This window comes from Notolepis coatsorum (genome assembly GCF_963971535.1).
Source record: "Notolepis coatsorum genome assembly, chromosome: 16".
In the NCBI taxonomy this organism is placed as follows: Eukaryota; Metazoa; Chordata; class Actinopteri; order Aulopiformes; family Paralepididae; genus Notolepis; species Notolepis coatsorum.
In genome coordinates, this window is record NC_140180.1 from 64,969,626 (window position 1) to 64,992,108 (window position 22,483).

The 22,483-nt window shown below is 45.7% G+C and overlaps 1 protein-coding gene across 2 annotated transcripts in view; it reads right to left on the reverse strand.

Moving 5' to 3' along the window:
* ppp3cb (protein phosphatase 3, catalytic subunit, beta isozyme) overlaps positions 1–22,483 on the reverse strand; it is a gene marked incomplete at both ends in the record, with an annotated part of 215,587 nt that overhangs the window by 25,599 nt on the left and 167,505 nt on the right. For both annotated transcript variants that reach the window (XM_084331763.1, XM_084331764.1), the window contains one exon: positions 5,952–6,029. In XM_084331763.1, coding sequence (XP_084187889.1) covers positions 5,952–6,029 — 78 coding nt within the window. The remainder of the gene's footprint in view (positions 1–5,951; positions 6,030–22,483) is intronic.

The following is a 22,483-nucleotide window of genomic DNA, read 5'->3' on the forward strand; positions in this document are numbered from 1 at the left end:
CTGGATGAATTATGAATGCCATGGCGAAAAAATTAAATATTGATCCCAAAAACGATTTACGCCGTTGTTGGCGTTCAATGCATGGCGGGCAAACACGGCGTAAGTCGTTCTTGGCGACCAATGTGTTAAGAGGTTAATACGGACTGTATTGATCTATTTATGACGTGAAATGAATCTCATACCAGTACCGGGCTGATCAGGCTTAAGAGGTTAATGATTATCCAGAACATTACAGAAACTAGAGAGCCATCTGTATCGCCCCCTACGCTATGTTGTCACACAGATGTATAGCTCCATTAAGTGGTGGAATAAGTAGTGCCTTTTTCAAGGCGGCAATCTTACCCCATTATTTAACTTTGCAGTTCTGTGTAAAATGTACAGACATGGAATGGGGGGGGGGGGGGGGGGGGGTCAAAGTTGATGCTGCATTATGCCATTAGCAGGTATAGTAATATTGTCGGGGTGGGTTCGCCCCAGCGTCTGTATAAATGGCACTGCCTGAATGCCGGGACAGGGTGAATGAATGAATGAATGAAAACTTTATTTAACAGATTGCAGAATGGGTACAATACAGTACGGCTCTATACATACAATTGTTAAGGGGATGCAGACCTGAGAAAGACGTTTGTCTTGTTTCCATCAGGGTCCCCCATTTTCAATTCATATAGACATTTATGACATACATAACATACATGACATTTATGGCATAGGGACATATAGGTATTTAGTACTGATACATTTGTGACATAGGCGGTATTCAAATATACAGTACTGTTACCCCTAGATCCTGACAGAGTATATACATATGATGGGGAGGGGACTGTACATTAGGAGGGGGTGGGTGGGTGGGAGGGTAATATACATCCGGCGGGGAGGGAATATATACATGCGGTGGGGAGGAGACTGTCTATTAGGAGGTGGTGGGGGTTTTGGGCATTTACGGTGGCCAGTTTCGAATTGCAGCCTCCCGTAGGTGCTCTTTAAGGGCGGTTTTGAATGTGGGCAGGGATTCACATTCCTTTACAGCTTTGGGTAGGGCGTTCCACATTGTTGTGGCATAATTGCGAAACGTGTTTAGTCCCTTGTTTGAGCCGAATCTGGGTTTAACATGATTTGTTGAGCTTCCTCTGGTGTAGTGGTTGTGGTATTCACTGACCTTTGGGAAGTATTTTGACATGTACATGGGCACCCCGGTCGTATAGTGTATCTTGTAGACCAGGCCCATTGCAAGTTGCTGTACTCTGTCGTCTACTCTAAGCCATCCTAGGTTGGCAAAGTGGGCAGGGGTGAGGTGGGTTCTGGGGTTCAGGTCAAGTAGTAGTCTGACCAGTTTGTTTTGTGATGTTTGTAATTTTGTTTTAAGCGCCTTTGAGGTGCTTTGGTACCATGAGGTGCACGCATAGTCATAGTATCCTTGAATGAGTGCTCCTGCCAGAGTCCTCAGGGTATTCTTGTTTACCAGAGAGGAGATCCCGTACAAGAATCTAGTTCGTTGGTTGACTTTTTTTATTACATTGGATGCCATTTTGTCACAGGAAAGATTTGCCTCTAGGATGGAACCCAGGTAGGTAATTTCGTCTTTCCTTGTGACAATATTGTCACCCACTGTAACTGAGAAGCCGTCGGTCTTGCTGAGTTTGTTATTTGAACCGAAGAGAATGGACTCTGTTTTGCCCATGTGTAATGATAGTTTGTTATCAGCGAGCCATATGCAGATTTTGCCTAGTTCCGTGCTGAGGGTTTTTTCAACCTGCAATTTGTTCTTGTCAGAGACCAGCAGGGCTGAGTCGTCCGCAAACAGGAACAAGTTGCAGTCACAGGCTGACGACATGTCATTTGCATAAATTAGGAAGAGTAGCGGTCCTAGTATGCTTCCTTGTGGAACACCACAGCTCACTGTGAGGGGGGGGATAGAGTACCGTTTACCTCTACCATCTGTTCTCTCCCCTCCAGGTAGGATTGCATCCAGCTCACTGATAGGCTATCAAAACCAATTGCTTTTAGCTTGTCCATTAGAATGGAGTGATTGACAGTGTCGAAGGCCTTTTGTAGGTCCAGCATGACCATGCCGCAGTATTTGCCAGCGTCCACCTCTTGTTTGATGTGGTCGTTCAAATAGAGGAGGCATGTGTCAGTGGAGTGGGACGTTCTGAAGCCAGATTGGAATTCGTAGATTAGGTTTTTTTCCGCCAGGTACTTTTCGACCTGTTCGTAGACTATTTTCTCCATGACTTTCGAGATGGAGGTAAGAATAGAAACAGGGCGGTAGTTGCCTGGGTCTAATTTGCTGCCCTTTTTGTGTAGAGGGGTCACTCTCGCAATTTTGAAGTCCTTGGGGACGTGCCCCTGTTTTATAGAGAGGTTTATTATGTGTGTGATGACTGGGGTGATGGCGGCTGCTGCGTCTCTGAGGAATTTGGAGGGGATGTTGTCATGGCCAGTGGCCTTGTTAGGTTGGAGGGCGCTCAATTTTTTGAGTACCTCATCGGTTGTTACCATTTCAAGTTTGAAGTCGTCTTTGTGGACCCCTAGGTTTTTGTAGTATGCTACTATGTGTTCTACCCCATAATGCCCTGAGTGGGAGGGTAGTTTGTTTACCAGTGTTGTGGCTGTTTGTGAAGAAGATGTTTAAGTAATTGGCTACATCCAGCTTGTCTGTGATGAGCGTGTTGTCCGTCTTTATGTTTATGTTTGAGAATCTGGTTTTAAGTTTTTTACTGCAGCCTAGTTGATTATTGAGTAATTTCCAAAGTTCGCGGGGTTTGTTTTTGTTTTCCTCAGTTTTGTCGTTGATGAAATTTCTTTTTGCGGTTCTGATCATGGTGTTTACGTCATTTCTTAGTCTGTTTCTTTGGATTTTTAGTTCAACCACGTGGGCTTGGAGTTCACTGTTTGAGCTTTTGGAAAGCTTTGTCTGACTTTTATGAAGTTCAGAGCATTTTTTGTCTCTGGTTTTCATAGCGGCCAGTATTTCAGTGTGCATCCATGCCTCAGCGCGATTTTTAACCCTGGTGGTTCTTATCGGTGCCATGTTGTTGAGTATTGCTGTGAATTTGGTTTTGAATCCAAGCCATGTTTCTTCAACCTGTGTACCACTGAGCTCATCTGACCAGTCCAAGCTCCCCAGTTCTAGGTTAAAGGCCTCTCTAGAGTAAGTTTTGAGGTCTCTAGATGTGACTGTTTTGTGACAGCCGGCCTTCTGTTTTAGCTTTTTGCGGGTACAGAAAATCATATAATGATCACTTAACCCGCATGCTATCACCCCTTTACTGGAGATCATGGACTTGTCAGAGGTCAAAATGAGGTCAATGGTGGTTTGTGTCGAATCGCATACCCTTGTGGGTTGTGTGATTAGCTGGCTGAAACCGTGCAGGTCAGAAAATCTACTGAAGGCCTTGAAGACGGGTGCTGATTTACGCAGCATATCCGTGTTCCAGTCCCCAATAAGAATTTTTTCTACCCCCTCCACCCCAGCTAAACACCCATCAAGTGTGTCATAAAACCCACTCTGTTCTGGTGGTCTATAGATTGTGCCTACTAGTACCGGTTTCGCCCTGTCTAATAAGATTTCAATCCAAACAGTTTCAATTTCATCATGGTTAAGGTCAGTACGGTTGATGTATTTGGTATCCTTGTGTATATACACACAGACGCCACCTCCATACTGGTTCCTATCCCTCCTGACTATTGAGTAGTTTTCAATTTCAATCTCTGGATCCTGTACAGATGAGTCTAATTTTGTTTCTGTGAAACACAATATGTTAGCCTTACCGTTTAAGAACAACTGTTTGATTTCAGCCAGTTTCGGTCTCAGGCTATTTGTATTCAGATGAAATATGTGAAGTCCATTTTTGCTTGTAATAAGTTTGATGTCGTCACAGTTGAGGTAACTCTGTTCCATTGTGTCCTGTCCTGTGGTGGGGGGAGGGGGGGCGTTGTTGCTGTTTGTGCCGTGGGTGGGGAGGGGGAGGGGTGATGCTTTGTCCTTTGCTGGTGTCTGTATTCCTTTGTGTGAAGGCCCGCGATGTGGGGGGGGGGGCTGGTTGATTACAGATATGTCTGATTGTACTCCATTGTGGGGGAGGGGGGGTGCCTTTTGTCCTGGCCTCGGCCCGGGTAGACTTGCTGGCATGGCGGCCTTGGCGGGGCCAGCCAAGCTAACCGTCGGGTCCTTGGTGGTCTCGATGTCCCGCGCCGCTCTCCCTTTAGCCACTCGCCGAGTCCGCTGGGGCTTCTGTGAGGGTATGTCGCCGCTTGCTGGTCGGCTGGTGCAACTGCTGGCTGAAGCGTCAATTGCGTGGATGCTGTTGATCTCGCGGTGTGAGGAGCGATGCCTCGCTGTTTTGTCCCCGCGACGTGCTGGGCGCCTCGGTTGTGAACCCCGGTTCCTTCCCTCTCGCTGTGGCCTCTCGTGGGTTCTTTTGCAGGGGTGGCAGAGGAGGAATGTTGCCGTTGATCATGTCGTTAGCCGCAGTATGTGTGGGTAGCCGTTGATCTGTTGTGCTGGCTGCTGCTTCTTGGATCAGCAGATTTGACTGTAGTCTCTGGTTCCGTGTCATTACGGGACCAGGGTTCTGATGAATGTCACCCGACATGAGCAGGTATAATAAAAACATTGATCTCTTATTACACTTGCCTGCCGGGGGTAATTTCTTTCGTTCCGGATTTGCAGTAAGTACTGTGTGGATGGTCGTGGCTCCGAAGGCTGGATGCTTCCTCTCCGAGCCCGTTAACAAATAGAAGTCGCAATGGGACTGCTGTTTTACGTTTTCGCTATCCTCCACTTCTGTCTGGAGTTGCTGCTTGAGTTGTGAATTCAGGTACAAATCCATAATCCACAGGAGGGAAAGTAGAAAATGCGCAAAGTACTTTGTTGTTGTTGCTCTGTTGCGTTGGTTACGGGAGCTACGTAAAATGCGACCGTCCATGTTGAAGCCGGAAGTCAAGGGGTGTGATGTTTTGATGATGTGGTTAATTCTGTGGGGGTGAGCTTGTAGGTAATAATATCCTAACTACAACTATTTTCATAAGTGGAACGCCTGCCCCGCCGTGCCTAGCTATCAGTTGTCATAATAAGGTGGGATAGAACAAAGATTGACCACATGATATAATAATCATAATCATAATAAATAATAATAAGCTACATGTTTTATGTCTAAATAAAAGAATATGCAATGGGGATATTCAATAAGAAAAAAAAAGAAAAAACAAAGAGCATGTGACATCATCTGTATACACTGTATACATGTGAATGTAATCTTTGAATAAAAAACGTTGTAAAAAAAAAATAAAATAAAGAATATGCAATGTGAAAAGATTAACCTTAATGAGTTTTGGTAAAAAGCTTGTCAACTAGCTGCCCTGGATTCATACACCAGTCTCAAGAAAAAACAGCAACACTGCATCATCTACTTGGGACATGGAAACATAGGCTATGTGACGTAACATTTAATGAGGGACTTCATATTCATATTACATAACAGAATCTTGGTCTCATGGTTCCTATAGACCAGACTTTACATTCATATTATATAACAGAGTCTTGGTCTCATAGTTCCTATAGCCCACACTTTACATTCATATTACATAACAGAGTATTGGTCTCATAGTTCCTATAGTTCCTGATTATGTTTTGGCCACCAGTATAACATACAGTATGTACATTTTGAAATTGAATGACATTCACCTTTATACTATGAGAATGATGAATTAGGTATAAACCACCACTAAGGCAAGTATCACAAATCATACCAATACCAGGTACAATAACGTGGTCTCTCAGTATCTTAGTATTTCTACAATATTAGAATCCATTGCAGAGAGCTGTGTAATATATTAGAAATCAAAACAGATTGAATTGAAATTCTGTTAGATCTTTCTAATAGAGGAAAATGATCAATCAATCATTTCTGCTCAGTTGTGCTAAGCTAATGGGGGGGGGGGTGTCTTACCCAGCATCCTGTGCTTCATGTGCTCTGATGATTGACAGCAGGTTGTTTGTCTGTAGGAACTCACACACTGCTGGATAACTAGAGAGAGGGGGGAGAGAGAGGGGGGGAAGAGAGCGGGAGAGGAGAATAGAGAGAGATGACAGAAAGAAGGGGAGAGAGATATAGGGTGAAGAGAGATAGACAGGGGGGGAGGAGAGAGGGGGAGATGAGAGAGAGATACAGAGAGAGATAAGGAGAGAGAGAGAGAGAGAAAGAGAGAGAGAGGACAATATGAGAGATAGGGAGGGGAGAAGTGAGAGAGAGAAAGAGAGGGAGAGAGGGGGAGGGGAGATAAGAGAGTGGGGGGAGAGGAGAGAGAGATATAGAGAGAACGGGGAAGTAAAAAAGAAAGAAAAGGAAGCAACAGAAATATCATTCAAAACATATCCTACAGAAATCTCTAGAAAGAAAAACAATGTAGAAAACAGGGAAGGCTTTTCCCTTTGAAGTTTCTGTAGAACAAAATGGATGGAGATGTATTTCAGTGTGTTGGGGATGGAGCAGTCTACGAGGCCTCATCTAAACATCATGTGAGATTTGACCAGCAGGAGGCATCGTTGACGCCAAGCAGCCCGGAACACAAACATGGTTGATGGAGGTTGTTCTAGTAGCGTGTCGGAGCAGATAATGCCAGCATGTTGACTGATGCAGTTCCTACTAAAGATAGATTATTCCTTGTGTTCACTCTGTAGCCCTTTTCCCAGGTTTATGTCCTGTGCTTTGCGTGACACTGAAACAAACACAGACTTCTCTGTTGTTATATCCACATGCAACAAAGACTACACCTACAGTACATCTATCTTTTATGTGAAAGCCCTCTCTCTCTCTCTTCTTTACATTCCTCCATTTTTCCATCTCTCTCTCCCTCTACCCCCCACCCACATGTTTCTCTCCCTCTTTCTCTGACTGTATCTTAATATCACTCCATATCTGGCAGTAGTCGCCAGTCGTCATAGCAACAGAACCGTGCAGTCTCCCTAGGGATTGTGGGATATCGTTTCATGCTGAAACAGAACTGTGTGTATATGTACATGTGTGTGTGTGTGTGTGGGGGGGAGGGGGGGGGGGGGTATGTAAACAAAATTGTCTGTATCTTGTACAAATCCTAATAAAGCTTATTGGATCTTGTATGCTGTAGGAACCGTCTCTCTTTATTGAGCCTGGTATCCACTTACTGCTAATTACATCCTAGCACCAGCGTCCCATAGAGGCAAAGTCCCTCCCCTTCTGCTGGACCACCATGGGATGCTATTTCGGAAGAAAATATGAATTCACTTCACGGTCGCGGGATTACAGATGAAACACCCCGATGCATTCATCATGATTAATGGTGACTTCAACCACGTCAAGCTATACAAAACCTGACCAACTTCACCCAGTATGTGACCTGCAAAACAGGGGATAACAAGACACTGGACCTGCTGTATGCTAATGTAACGGATGTATACAGCTCTACTGCCATCCCTCCACTAATAGGCCGTAAGGTGAAGGCCCGTTCCCACCTCGGCGGACTACGCAATTTTCACTCTGGGTGAAAGATATATTGGTGTAGATTTAGGAATAAAAAGTTCTCCATTTACAATCCTGCCCGTTTTGCGCAATCGTAATTTTAAAGTCGGGACTAGATCTTTCCTTGCGAATGGATACTTGGTCACTGCGTAGTTTTTTTTGATGTAATTGGTGCGAGTTTGGTCACGTATCTTGCGCTCGACCAATAGCAGCTCTCTTTGTTGCGAGGACGTTGGTGCCAAGGGCTGATGACACCTAAGCCTAGCTACTAGGGGTGTAACGGTACACAAAAACGATGGTTCTGTTAATAATGGTGACGCTCGGCATCACTACTGCACTGTACCTCGCACGTGCACGCGCACTGAATAAAGACCACAATGTACCTTTATATCCCAATATTCGTCTGACCACACCCCTATCAGCTTACCTACATAAGCAGGGGTGGGGCCACATACTCGCCTCCTTCCCAAGCTTTCACCACAAGGTGAGATCAAGGGCAGCAGCGGCGTCTGATGCCGAGCGTCACCATTATTAACAGAACTTGGTTATAGTCATAACCTATCGTTCTGTATCATAATGGCTCCGCTCGGCATCACTACTGCACAAGGGAGGCCGAGCGAGAGCCATCGGCCGACAAATACACCCCGCTGAGACCCCCACAACCATCAGATCAGGGAGGACCGAGCCCCCCCGACCCCCCCTAATGGAGGGCACCCCCCCTATTGGAGGTTCCCGGGAGGGCGACGGACCCGACCGTGCGAAGAGGCACTCAAGCAACTCAACGCACAGGGTTACTGCCCCCAGAATCACGGGGTCAAGAGCAAACCCCACCCCGTGGCAAGGCCGTAGCAGCGGAGCGCGAAGGAAGACCCAGACCCACTAAAGGGACCGGATCCCCTGGAAAATGGGGGCCCGGAGAGGTCAATGACGCCAGGCATCAAGACCCCACCAGGCGGTCACTTAGTGACACCGCCCCCCACATCGCCAGCGTATTCGGATAAGGCCCCTCCAAGAGCGGGCCCTTTCCCCCCAATAGCACATCGCCTGGCACACTGACCCTGCAAAACAGGCAGTCAGCATGGCCGTAAGCACACAAAAAAGGTTAACCAACGGAAGCAGGCAGCGCACCGGGGAAAACCAGGCAACAGGCTGTAACCTGAGCCTGGAGCACTGCGGACGAGACAGGCGCCAAAGGAGTTAGCTGAGAACAGCCCCCCCGGCGGAAGGGTGTATGCTGGCGTTGTTGCATGACCAAGCCTCCATTTAAAAAAAACCCACGCAGAGGGGTTGAGGCAGAGAAGGCTGACATGATTGGCAGATGTCATGAACGTGCAGACGTCATGAACCCGGGAGTTGACACTGCTCCAACACACCAGGGAATCAACCACCTTGTCGTTACCCAATGCGGTGGTTGTTCCTATAACCCCTCAAGAAAAAACTCCAAAACACACCTGCGGGTACACACTGGCTATACCGCAGTACAAGTGTTTCAGTTTTCAAAAAAGGGTTATCCCAGGCCTACGGGTCGACGAAACATTACTTCGGACCGGGCCCGGCGATACGGGAAGCACAGCCACCAGAGGAGGTCAAAGACCACCCCAACAGGCCCCTCTTCGCCATGCGTGAGAGAGGAGCGAAAAGAATGGAGAACCAGCCCCAAGCACACCGTACTTGGTATTCCCAGGCGGTCTCCCAACCAAGTACTAACCAGGACCAACCTGCGTAGCGGCCGAGATGACGAGATCGAGCGTGTACAGGTTGGCATGGCCGTAAGCCATTACGACAGTGCAGAGTACAAAATGTACCCAACCAGGGTCTCCATAGCGCTTAACCCTGTGACACCCGGACCGACCTGGCATTTTTCCCCCTGAAAAAAGCCCAAGTCCCTCAGGGTACCAGAACAGCAGATCGGCATCCCCGGAGGACAACGGGTTTAACTGATCCGGACCAGCGTGACCAGAACCAGTCCCGTGCCCTAACCACACCGACATGCCTACTCCAGGAGAAGGGGCAGATATGCGTGTTGATCTTAAACATGAAAAGAAGGCGCCACCCAGACGTTCGATGCGAACCGCGCCCGGTGGCCCACCCCCAGGGCGTGAGACCCCTCTACATATGTTCAGATCCATTCCGTCATCATCCCCCAGATATGAACGAGAATCCGTCGACAACCAACACAGGTCATCGGAAGAGGAAAAACCTCCATCCCAGTTGCTTTATAAAAACGCTGTTTTAACCTCAAGCAACCAAGGCGTGCCAGTCATTCGCCTGATCTTCAACAGAACACCCCGAGCTAGCACTATGCGTGCGTCGGGACACAACCACATCAATGAACAGGCTATTTAGACCTGTCATTGAATCCCCAAGGCGCCCAGGGGAACGACAAGAGGGGTGTGATGCTTCCTAACTCCAACTCTTTTTAATAGAAAAGAAGGAAGCACCAACAGCATGTATCCCAGTCTACACAGCCGGGGGTATTTTTTTTTTTACATTTTTACATCCCACCACCCTCCTATAGGGAGGAGACGGAAATCCCCAGAGAGACTTCCCACGCGAGCTGTACAGATTGAAAAGAACATATTGCAACCTTGAGCCATGTAAAATTTTGGTTTTAGGGCTCTCCGGGGAGGAGGCACTGAACCCATACACACTCAATCGAATTGAATCGAATACACACACAATAGAGTAGGACTCCTTTTTGAGGTTCCACTCACCTTGACAATCTGAGGAGGAGGCTCTGCACTCTGAGGAGGCTCCCTCACATGGAAGGAGAGTCCTAACTCACAGAAGGCCCGAATAGGAGCTTCGTGAGGAGGAGCCCTGACCACCCCCCGAAACAGATCCATCATATGGACCCGAACAGTTCACGGAAGTCCTACCAACAGAGACGCGCACAGTGACATACTCTATGGCGGGGGAATTTCTGCAGTGCACACGCCCAATATTCCAGGGCGTGGGACCAGGAAACTCCCCCCCCCCCCCCCCTCTTACCCTGTAACGTGCCGAACAGGAGGTTTTAAGGTTTTAACCCCTGCCCATCAAAGAAGGGGAGAAAAGGATTACCAGTTCACCCCTTTACGACCCCACACCCATGATACGATGTAATGACAAAAAAAGAGTATGACGCAGTCATAGTCAGCTCCATGAAGCGTCTAACAGCTTCACACAGCGCATGTGCTAACCTGCTATCTGATTTTTACTAAGGAAAAAACACAGAATAGAGAGGGCCCTCTCAAGAGCCCTGGTACCAGACTTACACATGTGCTTCTGTGGCCAACCCAACCCAGTTGTAGGTCACACGACACACACAACCCATTATCACCTACAAAAAATGGCAAAAACACTCTACAAAGGAATGCCGTTTTTCATAATGAGAGAATACATAATTCTCGATTAGTATCGGCCACAGGCCTTGCTAAGCACACACGAAAAGTGACCAAACAATCTTTTCTTTTAGGAAAATACAGTTCCTCAAGCAGTTTTAGCACAACCTCAGCAATCAAGCTAAGGGTTACATCGTATCCCACCACACAGTGACACAATATATTGTAACAACATGTCTGAGAGGAGGGTGAGGAAGTCCCCAGGGAACCGGGGGGAAAACACCCCTCCTACTTTACCCTTAATACGGCCAGTCGAACAGGTAACCTGTTAATATGTGAACACACTGTTCATTGTCATTACAGGCTGATAAAAGAATTCATTCTTCACTCATATGTCACTAAGCATAGCTTTATAGGTTAGTTTAACCCCCTTAGTTGTGAGTACACGGTACATAAACACACATGATGTTTCTCAACATAACAAACCAGATCATTTTCACATCTGTAACAAACAACCCGATTTGCATGGAGAAGCTAAATACCAGTGACAAGACAATTCACACATAACTCGCATCGTATCCTAAATGTAGTGCAGCAACACTCGTTTTGGAAAACATCGTTATTTACAAAACATTTAGAAGGGAAAGAAAGAAGAAGTGTTCAAGGTCTGGTCAAGACCCGTCCTACCGTGAGCGCAGATCAAGCGAAACTGCAGTCTCTAACAAGGCACCGATAGTAACACAGCATTCCTGTGTTGTCGACATGGGCAGCATCGCCGCTCCATCCCGCCGCTACGGTTCCCCTTGTTGACGCAGTCCTCGCCGGCCGGCCTCAGGGTAGGTTCGACTAACATCCTCTGTCAAAGATGACGTCGTAGTCAGAGTGTTTAAAGCATGTTATAGTCTCAGAACGTTCAACAGTGTAGCATTAAGCTAACGGCTGCTCTCGGCCGATAGCAGCAAGCTAACGTTACCTAGCCTAGTGACACAACAGGCTAGCGCCTGCAGCTAACAGCTGACTGGCTAACAGGTAGGCCACAACTAGCACGCAAGCTAAGCAGCTATCACCTGAACTTGTACACAACGATATAACAAGCCACACTCAGACAGGCCGCCGTTCTGAAACCCTCCTCACCTTTTAAGAGAGAAGAGAAACGAGATGTTAACACAGTTTTACAACGGTGATTTTACCATACATCCGGCGGAGCCAGCACAAGTCCCATCTGGGCTGTAGCCGACTTGAACATGGATTTTCCGATAACGATCATCCATGCCCACATTTCCTCGTTTAGGGTATACTCTCATTTGCATATGAAAGACGGGGCCTATGCGGTGACAGAGAAGTACCCACGCGTCCAGAGATCCTGGGATCACCAGTTCTACTGGTCGTGGCCCACTAGTTGCTATAATGGGCTTCAAACCAAGATCCTCCGCCATCGCCTAAAAAGGCTGAACAAAGGACCCTAATCTGGGGCCGGTTTTCGTAAACATTGTCAGCTAGCCCCCATAGCACTAACAGACAAGTGGTGCTCGCAAGCAAACATTACTCACCAAACCTGGAACCCACCGCTTCTCACAACGGCGGTGCGTCCTACAGTCCAGCTGTGTCGCTGGAGGGTTTTACCCCATCCAGCCGCAGCAAGGAGGACTGCAGTTGGGAGGCATGTAGCGGCGTGAACTCCCAATACGAAAAAACCGGCGGAGGTGTAGAATGATCATCATCTTCCAGACACTCCAGTACGAAGACAATATCGCCGTATTTTCTCGAATATAGTGAGAGAGAAAATAAAGATATGATGTCAACGTATCTCTTGTTTTCCAACTTTCTCCTACTAACAACATCGTCAAGTGGGGATCTACCGAAGGCACTTCCTTGTGGTGAAAGCGAAGAAGGAGGCGAGTAAGTGGCCCCACCCCTGCTTATGTAGGTAAGCTGATAGGGGTGTGGTCAGACGAATATTGGGATATAAAGGTACATTGTGGTCTTTATTCAGTGCGCGTGCACGTGCGAGGTACAGTGCAGTAGTGATGCCGAGCGGAGCCATTATGATACAGAACCACGGTTCGGTACGTACCTCGGTTTTGAAGTCACGGTTCGGTACGGGTATCCGGTACAGTGGGGGAAAGTTTGGCTTTCCATGTTCCACTCAGGGGTGATGTAGTGTGCAGTAACTTATTGTACTTGGTTGTCAACGAATATTCTATATTGAAATTAATAATCGACTTGTTAATATTTTTTTTTAGATTGTGAAAAAAACAACTCCCGGTTAGTCCACAATTAGTGGTTAACATACAGAAACGGTTTGGTACGGATACGTGTACCTTTACACCCCTACTAGCTACACTAATATGAAAAATATACTATTTGATGCTGTGCTGAGAGACAGTTTAGCTGTGTTTTTGTTTACATAACTAGCATTCTAGTTTTCTTCAGATACTGTATGCCATCTAGTTACCATGTGAGGGTAACACAAGCATTTGTTCTGAAAGCTAACATACTTTAAACATCATTATGAACTAGCAGAGCTACATAAACTTCACTGTAAACAATAAAACTAGATGGCATACAGTATCTGAAGAAAACTAGAATACTAGTTATATAAACAAAAACACAGCTAAACTGTCTCTCAGCACAGCATCAAATAGTGTATCCACATCTTGAGCTGCAGAACACGTTGTTTCTCAGCTGTATCCAGGCGCTTTTTGTCGATAAAACGCAAGTTGCGTGAAAACCAGGATCTCCAGGAACATTGGCAAAATCGATCTCTAAACAATGTTTGTATGTCTCTGCAATGGTATGATTCTGGCCTGGGCCCCGTTCCCCGTACCTGGATAACTGAGTTAGCCGGATAACTTTCGGTCAAGCCTGACTTAAGCCGGACCTTCCCATTCCCCGACGCGCGATTGTCTAAATCACCATGACAACAGATCAAAAAGTTTGAGCCTGGTCGGGAGCAGGGTTAAGTTCAGTTAGCCGGATGAACCATGGCCACGCCCCCGCAAAGAAGTGACAGCTCGTTTCCTGAAATGATTCTCACAGTCTAGGATCTGCATTATACCATTCTGAATTACGTTTCTGTGCTTCGTTTTCCTAGAGGGGGCTTTTGAAATGTATAATAATAGAACTAAATGCTGATAATAAATCATATTGAGCCTATAGATTTACTTTGTCCTAAATAAAATAATGCACGTCATATACGGCGCTCGGAGTCGCGATACACGCTGCATGTGGTTATTTTAATAAGTGTCTATGCGGGGATTGTGGATTTTGTGTGATATTGTAACTGGGATTAAAATGTCTGATGAGATGCGCTGTTTGACGGATTTGAGAAATTGAATGAGCCGTTGACGTCACATTAATGCATTTGAGAATAAAGAGATAAAACTTCATTCAAAAGAAAGAATATTCTAAACACGGGTCTCTCCTCCATGGATAAACAATGAATTTATCACGTCTGGCACAGTGGCGCAGCGGTAGTGCTCAACCTGGCAACCGGGCGACCGGTGTTCGAAACCCCGCGTCTCCAATATAATTTTTTGGAATATAATATTAATGATTATACGCAAAAGTAGCCTAGTTTTAAGTTAAAATATTATAAATCTACATGCATTGAGGATGTCATTCTTTATATAGCTCTCAACGTGCACCAAATTGAATTATTCCTACATTGCAAAAAGAAGGAAAAGACTAGGTTTCGAACCCGGGCCGTCTGCGTGAAAGTCAAAAGAAGAAACCGTTACACCACAGTGGAGATAAGTAAAAGATCGACCATACATCAATCAATGGGTAAGAGAGCCGTATCGTTATTCTGTATAACAGTTTAACTAATTATTTTCGCTAGCAAGATCTCATTTGATTATTCAATCCAGCAGGCAAGTTTAAAGAAATAGAATCTGATTGATTGAGGTAATGAGGGACTTAAAATTAGCCTATAGATAACGCATTTAACTTGTCGGCGAGGCGATTGAGCCGTACTGCAATATGTTAATAAAGTTTTAAATCAATTAATCAATCAATGCCGTTAGAGAATCAGGATCTCTGCTATCGATACGTGCTGGCTTTTCAACTGAAGCGGCCGCGCGCACTTATCCTGGGTCTCAAGTCTGGTTTGAGTTAACGAGACTGAATCCACCTTCGAGGAACAGGAAAATCCCGGCTTCAAACATCGGGTTAACTGAATCTGGATAATGGGACTCTTGATCGACTTAGTTGAACCAGGTACGGGGAATAGGGCCCTGGTAGGTTAAGCCACCATTCAATGCAGTTTCTATATCTATCCCACTGTGTGTGTAAAATCTTGTACACTTTCTTTCTGAACGGACATGAGATGCATATAACATTGTTTAGAAACCTTTTTGCAAACTTTAGAATGTGTCCATTTTCGTCCTCTTCTGATGTAACGTTACTCTGTGGTGTGGATGTCATATTTGTTGTCGCCCGACGGCCGTATCCTCGCAACAAAGAGAGCTGCTATTGGTCGAGCGCAAGATACGTGACCGAACTCGCACCAATTACGTCAAATAAAACTACGCTGTGAACAAGTATCCATTCGCGAGGAAAGATCTACGGTAGTCCCGACTTTAAAATTATGATTGCGCAAAATGGGCAGGATTGTAAATGGAGAACTTTTTATTCCTAAATCTACACCAATAGATCTTTAGCCCAGAGTGAGAATTGTGTAGTTCGCCGAGGTGGGAACGATAATCGTTTTCTAGCCACTTCTCAGCCTTCACCGTACGGGCCTATAAGGGAGGTCAGACCACAACCTTATCAGGCTTGCACCAACATACAGGCCTGTCATCAAAAGACAGCCAGTCCCCCATGCTGCTATGACACCTGAATTTCCCCATGGAGATCAATACACATACACAATACACATACACTTGACTTATTCAAGTATTTAAATAGACTATTTAGAGTATAGAATATTTACTTAACCTCTTAAGCCCTAGCCATATTTTCTGAAAATTACATACCCAAGTAAATGGAAGATTGCTCCACTTGTACAAGGTCCATTTGCATGTTCTTGGTATCTATGGACATCTATGGACCTCAGGAAATGTATTCCCAGTATCAGGAATATTGTGTCTTTTACTATGCTTGAGTAAATTGCAATGAACCAAAGGAGAATATAAATTATTATTATTATTTGTTTTCTTTTCCATCTTTGACGGTGAATAACACCATGCTAACATTGACTAAAAGCCACTGAGCTCATTCAGCACCTTCTTGAGATCAAGTGTACTAATAATCTAAGCAAATGAATAAAGGGCAGATGATTTACAGGGTTTTTTATAGATACAGTACAGAATTTTGCCATCCGGACCCATGTGTATGTATGTGGTAGTGTGTGTCGGGGCCGGGTAGTGTGTGTGCGTGGTAGTGTGTGTGTGTGTGTGTGTGTGTGATAGTGATAGTGATAGTGTGATAGTGTGTGTGTGTGTGTGTGTGTGTGTGGTAGTGTATGTGGTAGTTTGTGTGTGTGTGTGTGTATGTGTGTGTGGCATTGTGTGTGATAGTGTGTATGTGTATGTGTATGGTAGTGTGTGTGTGTGTGTGGTAGTGTGTGTGTGTTAGGACTGTCACTTTACAAAAAATCTAATTCAATATTCATTGCAGAATTGTAGACGAGTTCGAATTCGAATTCGAATTTCAGCATCAAAAAAGGTCTTTAACCCATTCCCTGCCACCACTTTGATCATCTTATACCATTCTCTGCCAGTACTGTGAGTCTATTGAGATGTTCACCTTCTTTGCAGGGCTATAACTTTTTAAATTGTATTGCTAAATTGACATTACTATGGCCCATTCAACATCGATTACCTATCGTTCAGGATGTAGGAACGTTTTACTTTTTCATTCACACATTCATACGAAAATACCGTCTAGAGTATAAATATGTTTTTATCGTTTTCTGCAGTATTTCCCAGAACGTGAGATATACAGTAGGCACAAATGCATATATTAGATCATCAAAAGCAGTTTGATACCGATCGATGCTATATTAAAAATTTCAACTGTACATGGTCCTAAGGGTTATGACTGATCATGCGCGGATGAACGGAGGGGGGGGGGGGGTGTTTATAATTCCGTGATAGTCGTTAGTAGTCATGTAGTATGGGTGATATATTGATCAGAGCAGTTTGTATCGAAAATGATAAACAAAAACGCTGAAACTCACGTCAGTCTCCTCGTACCGTTGGGCGATGAGAGTGAAGCAAACAGATCCCAGTTATGTGGTGGGGATCTAGGCGATCCATTTCCGGTTTGTATATTACTAATACACGCCCAAATAATGTAGATTATTGAGTTATGGCAAAGATCCATATCCACGGTGTGTGTATTGAGTCCCGGGACGCTAAAACGAGTGGCCGGACGGAATTAGGGGACGGACCGAGCTGCAACGGGCATTTCCGGTTTGGCAACTCGCCGATCAGCCACCAGGTGGCAGTATTGAAGCGTTGCAGAGTTGTGCTGAGTCCATCAGCATCTGACAAGGCTCCGTGAGTGGAATATGAATACCATGGCAAAAATATGAAATTATGATCAGAATCACGTCGTACGCCGTTATTGGCAGAATTCGCATGAACTTGAAACCCGTCGTACGACGTTATTGGCGGGAAAAGGGTTAAGGGCGCCCCAGTGGCGAACCACATAACGCGCTGAGTCGCGGCACGGCCGACCCGGGTTCGATTCCCGAACCCGTCGTTATTTGCCGAATGTCTTCCCCCCACTCGGTCTCCCGTTCCTCCTCTCTCTCTCTCTCTACTGGACTGCCCAGTAGAAAAAAGCGATAAACGCGAAAAAAGTAATCTTTAAAAAAAACATTTTACATTACATTTATTTAACCTTTATTTACCCAGGCAAGCAAGTAAGAACAAATTCTGATTTTATTTATTGTTAAAAGTATGCATAATGTTGTGTTAATTCCACGACAAGAGATATGTAATGTTAATTACCTGAAATTATTCAGTTTTTTGGGGGGGGGGAAACCCGCATATATCGGTATCGGTTGATATCGGTTGATATCGGTATCGGAAATTAAGAGTTGGACAATATCGGTATATCGGTATCGGTAAAAAAGCCAATATCGAACATCCCTAATTGTAAGACTAAAAATAACCATGACCAGTAATTATTTGGAATATGTGTAGGTCAGCGTGGACCGACTCACCCGCCTGCTGTCGTCGTTGACGAAAAACAATCTGCCGGAGCATCACGTTCTGTGGAGCAGATAAATGTCCAGACTCCACACAGCAGTGTGATACAATCCCCATAATTATGTGCATTTCCGAGAGTCCGAAAAATCTGTCGTCCCTCATATTAGCAGGGCTCCCTTCTTCACGTCGTTAACATCGGCTAGCCCGGCGGCTATTATGAACGTGTCGAAAAGATTCCAGCCAGTGAATCCACAGAATTGGTGGCACGCCAGGCAGGGTGAGGAATGGAGAGAGATGTGAGAGTAAAGAATCCATAATCCTCGTCGCCAATATTGTGTACAAGATATGACGTTCAAACACTCTGCCGGGCGGGCAACAACAACACTTTATGGCAGTATGTCGCAAAACCCACCATGCCGTCTTAAAGGCACAGTCATTTAAAAAAAAATCTAATTTCTCCGTTCATGTTAGAATCTGGTGTTTTTATGTACATTCTAAATTGAATTCGATATTCGAATATAATGTGACACACAGTGTGTGTGTGTGTGTGTGTGTGTGGTAGCATGTGTGCAGTAGTGTGTGTGTGCAGTAGTGTGTGTGTGTGTGTGTGTGTGTGCGTGTGTATGGGAGTGTGTGTGGTAGTGTGTGTGCGTGGTAGCATGTGTGGTAGTGTGTGTGTGTGGTATTGTAAATGGCTGCTTTTTTATATAGTGCTTTTATCCAAAGCGCTTTACAATTTGTTACTCACACTTTACCCATTCACTCACACATTCACACACCGACGGCAGAGGCAACCATGCAATGTGCCGACCTGCTCATCGGGAGCAATTAGGGGTTAAGTGTCTTGCTCAAGGACATATCGACACGCTGCCCGGGAGGAGCGGGAATCGAACCAGGAACCTCCGGATTGCCAGACGACTGCTCTACCTCCCGAGCCACTGTCACCCCTTATTGTGTGTGTGATAGTGTGTGTGTGTGTGTGAGTGGTAGTGTATGTGTGTGGTAGTGTGTGTGTGGGGTAGTGTATGTGTGGTAGTGTGAGTGTGTGTGTGTGTGTGTATGCAAGTGTGTGTGGTAGTCTGTGTGTGTGTGCGTAGTAGTGCGTGTGTGTGCGTGGTAGTGTGTGTGTGTTAGTGTGTGTGTGTGCGGCAGTGTGTGTGTGTGTGTGTGTGTTTCTGTGGTAGTGCTTGTGTGTGTGCGTGGTAGTGTGTGTGGCAGTGTGTGTGTGTGGTAGTGTGTGTGGCAGTGTGTATGTGTGTGGTAGTGTGTGTGTGTGTGTGGTAGTGTGTGTGTGTGTGTGTGCGTGGTAGTGTGTGTGTGTGGGGGGGGGGGGGCTGTGTGTGTGTGTGCATGTGTGTGTGTGTGCAGTAGTGTCTCTCTGTGTATGTGTTTGTGTGTGTGTGGTAGCGTGTGTGATATTGTAAATGGCTGCTTTTTTATATAGTGCTTTTATCCAAAGCGCTTTACAATTTGTTACTCACACTTTACCCATTCACTCACACATTCACACACCGACGGCGGAGGCAACCATGCAAGGTGCCGACCTGCTCATCGGAAGCAATTAGGGGTTAAGTGTCTTGCTCAAGGACACATCGGCACGCTGCCCGGGAGGAGCGGGAATCGAACCGGGAACCTCCGGATTGCCAGACGACTGCTCTACCTCCCGAGCCACTGTCGCCCCGTATTGTGTGTGTGTGTGATAGTGTGTGTGTGTGTGAGTGGTAGTGTATGTGTGTGGTAGTGTGTGTGTGGGGTAGTGTATGTGTGGTAGTGTGTGTGTGGTAGTGTGAGTGTGTGTGTGTGTATGCAAGTGTGTGTGGTAGTGTGTGGTAGTCTGTGTGTGTGGTAGTGTGTGTGTGTGCGTAGTAGTGCGTGTGTGTGCGTGGTAGTGTGTGTGTGTGTGTGTGTTAGTGTGTGTGTGTGGGGTAGCATGTGTGGTAGTGTGTGTTTCTGTGGTAGTGCTTGTGTGTGTGTGCGTGGTAGTGTGTGTGGCAGTGTGTGTGTGTGGTAGTCTGTGTATGTGTGTGTGTGGTAGTGTGTGTGGCAGTGTGTATGTGTGTGGTAGTGTGTGTGTGTGTGTGTGTGGTAGTGTGTGTGTGTGTGTGTGTGTGCGTGGTAGTGTGTGTGTGTGGGGGGGGGCTGTGTGTGTGCATGTGTGTGTGTGCATGTGTGGTAGTGTGTGTGTGTGTTTCTGTGTGGTAGTGTGTGTGTGTTTCTGTGTGTTGTAGTGTGGTAGTGTGTGGTAATGTGTGTGTGTGCGTGTGTGTACATGTGTGCAGTGGCGAATATTCATGGAAGCCAAGGGAAGCCAAGCTTCCCCAAAAATATGAACAGTAAAAAAAAATAAAAAAAATAAAAAAAGATGATATATATATATATATTTATAGTTTACAAGTTTAGTTGTGTGTGTGTGTGTGTGTGTGTGTGTGTGTGTGTGTGTGTGTGTGTGTGTGTGTGTGTGTGTGTGTGTGTGTGTGTGTGTGTGTGTGTGTGTGTGTGTGTGTGTGTGTGTGTGTGTGTGTGTGCGTGTGTGTGTGTGCGTGTATGTGTGTGCCGGTAGTGTGTGTGTGTGGGGTAGTGGATGTGTGGTAGTGTGAGTGTGTGTATGGGAGTGTGTGTGGTAGTGTGTGGTAGTCTGTGCGTGTGTGCATGCATGTGTGTGTGTGTGCGTGTGTGGTAGTGTGTACATGTGTGCAGTGGCGAATATTCATGGCAGCCAAGGGAAGCCAAACGTCCCCAAAAATATGAACACTAAAAAAAAATACAAAAAAGAAAAAAAGAAAATACAAAAATATTTATATATATATATTTTTTTTATAGTTTACAATATTAAAAAAATCATTATTTTTCATCTCTGTGTTATAATAATTGTCTCCCTCCTGGATAAATTAACCGAACGAGCGAAACTGCGCCCACTCTCTCTAACACTGAGGCAGCGCACTGAGCCCAGGTACACTGCTGCCAGCAGTCTGCTGGTAGCATTATTTTGATTGACATTGGAGGCTTTGAAGCCAGGCCTGGTTGTCTTTTTCTGGCGTCCCTTACCATATTATTAGCCAATCAGATTCGAGCTTAATTCAATGGGGTTGGTCTTAACGGCCCAGCAGCCTGGTAGGTTGGGATTCCAAAAGGCTCTGTCTGCCTCAGCCTTGGGCGTGCTGGGCCAGAAGTTCAAGACCAATCAAATCACATTAAAAGCTAAATGTGACAACGTCATCGCCTCGCGGCCACGTTCGAATTCTCTAGTAGATAGCATTGCAATAAAACAACAATAAGATTAAGAATGGAGGAAGGGGACGCCGGAGATATTGTTGACTATCTCCTACTAAATGATTTCACCAAATTGACTTTTGAACAACAATTGCTCATCAAGTCAAGTCAAGAGTTTTATTTGTCACGGCATACAAGCATAGAGTGAAATGCGGGGGGTCATGCCTGCAGCGATCAAAGCAAGAGGAAGGCAGACACCACAGCGCTGCATTCACCAGGCAAGAGCTGGGAAGGGACAATGCACTTTTAATGTTGATAACTACAAGCGAACTGAATGGCTACATGGTTCGGCTAACAGAGGAGGTTTTGTTGGAGATATTTCAAGATTCAAGAGGTTTATTTTCGACAAAGCGGCCACAGGACTTTTCCTGGACCACCACACCACTGGATATTCTGATTTAACAAATCTGTCCAGGTCCATTGACAAGGTAAGCCTACGGTACTGCATAGCTTGCTTGCTAGCTAATCTAACGTTATGTGACTGTGTAAACAAACAGCATTGTTTGATTGATTGATTGAAAACTTTATTAACATATTGCAGAATGGGTACAATATATGGCTCAATACACACAATTAACATTTCACAAGTTAACACACAGTCACATTCAACTGTAAATTAAATAAAGGAAACCCCGTTTTGTTGATGATAACGTATCAAGTCTCCCGTGATTTTATATTACTATAGTGTAAAAGTATAGGCGGACTATTCCTCGGTTACAATAGCTATGATGTTCATCAGGTATACAGTCTGTTGACAGTAGGGATTCCACTGTGATGTGGCTTCCACTGCCTGCCAGCCTGCCCCAGAAATTCTAGACCAATCAAATCACATTAAAATCGCCTTTGCTAGCTAGCCTAGCTAGTAGTAGTAGAGCCAATAGGCTTGTTCAAGATGGGATAGGCGGACGCAGATCTGCGCAGGTTTTACTACGGCCTCGCCAAGCGCGTTGCATGACGGTTAGAATGTTGTCCGATTTGCTCTGAAAATCTGACTAGGCGAGGCGCGGAACTCCCGCGGGAGCGAGCCGCGCGCAGCATTCAGAGCGAGGCTCCACAGTACCTCTCAGCCGGCTGCTCCCGGCTGGGAAGCGACTTGCTACGGTCGCGCAAAGCGCCTATTGGCTCAGAAAAGTTGTCAGTCACCAGCCATGTGACAGCCAGGGAGTTATGAGACGTTTGATTGATTGAAAACTTTATTATGTTATGCGTTATCAACTTATCATCATACCAT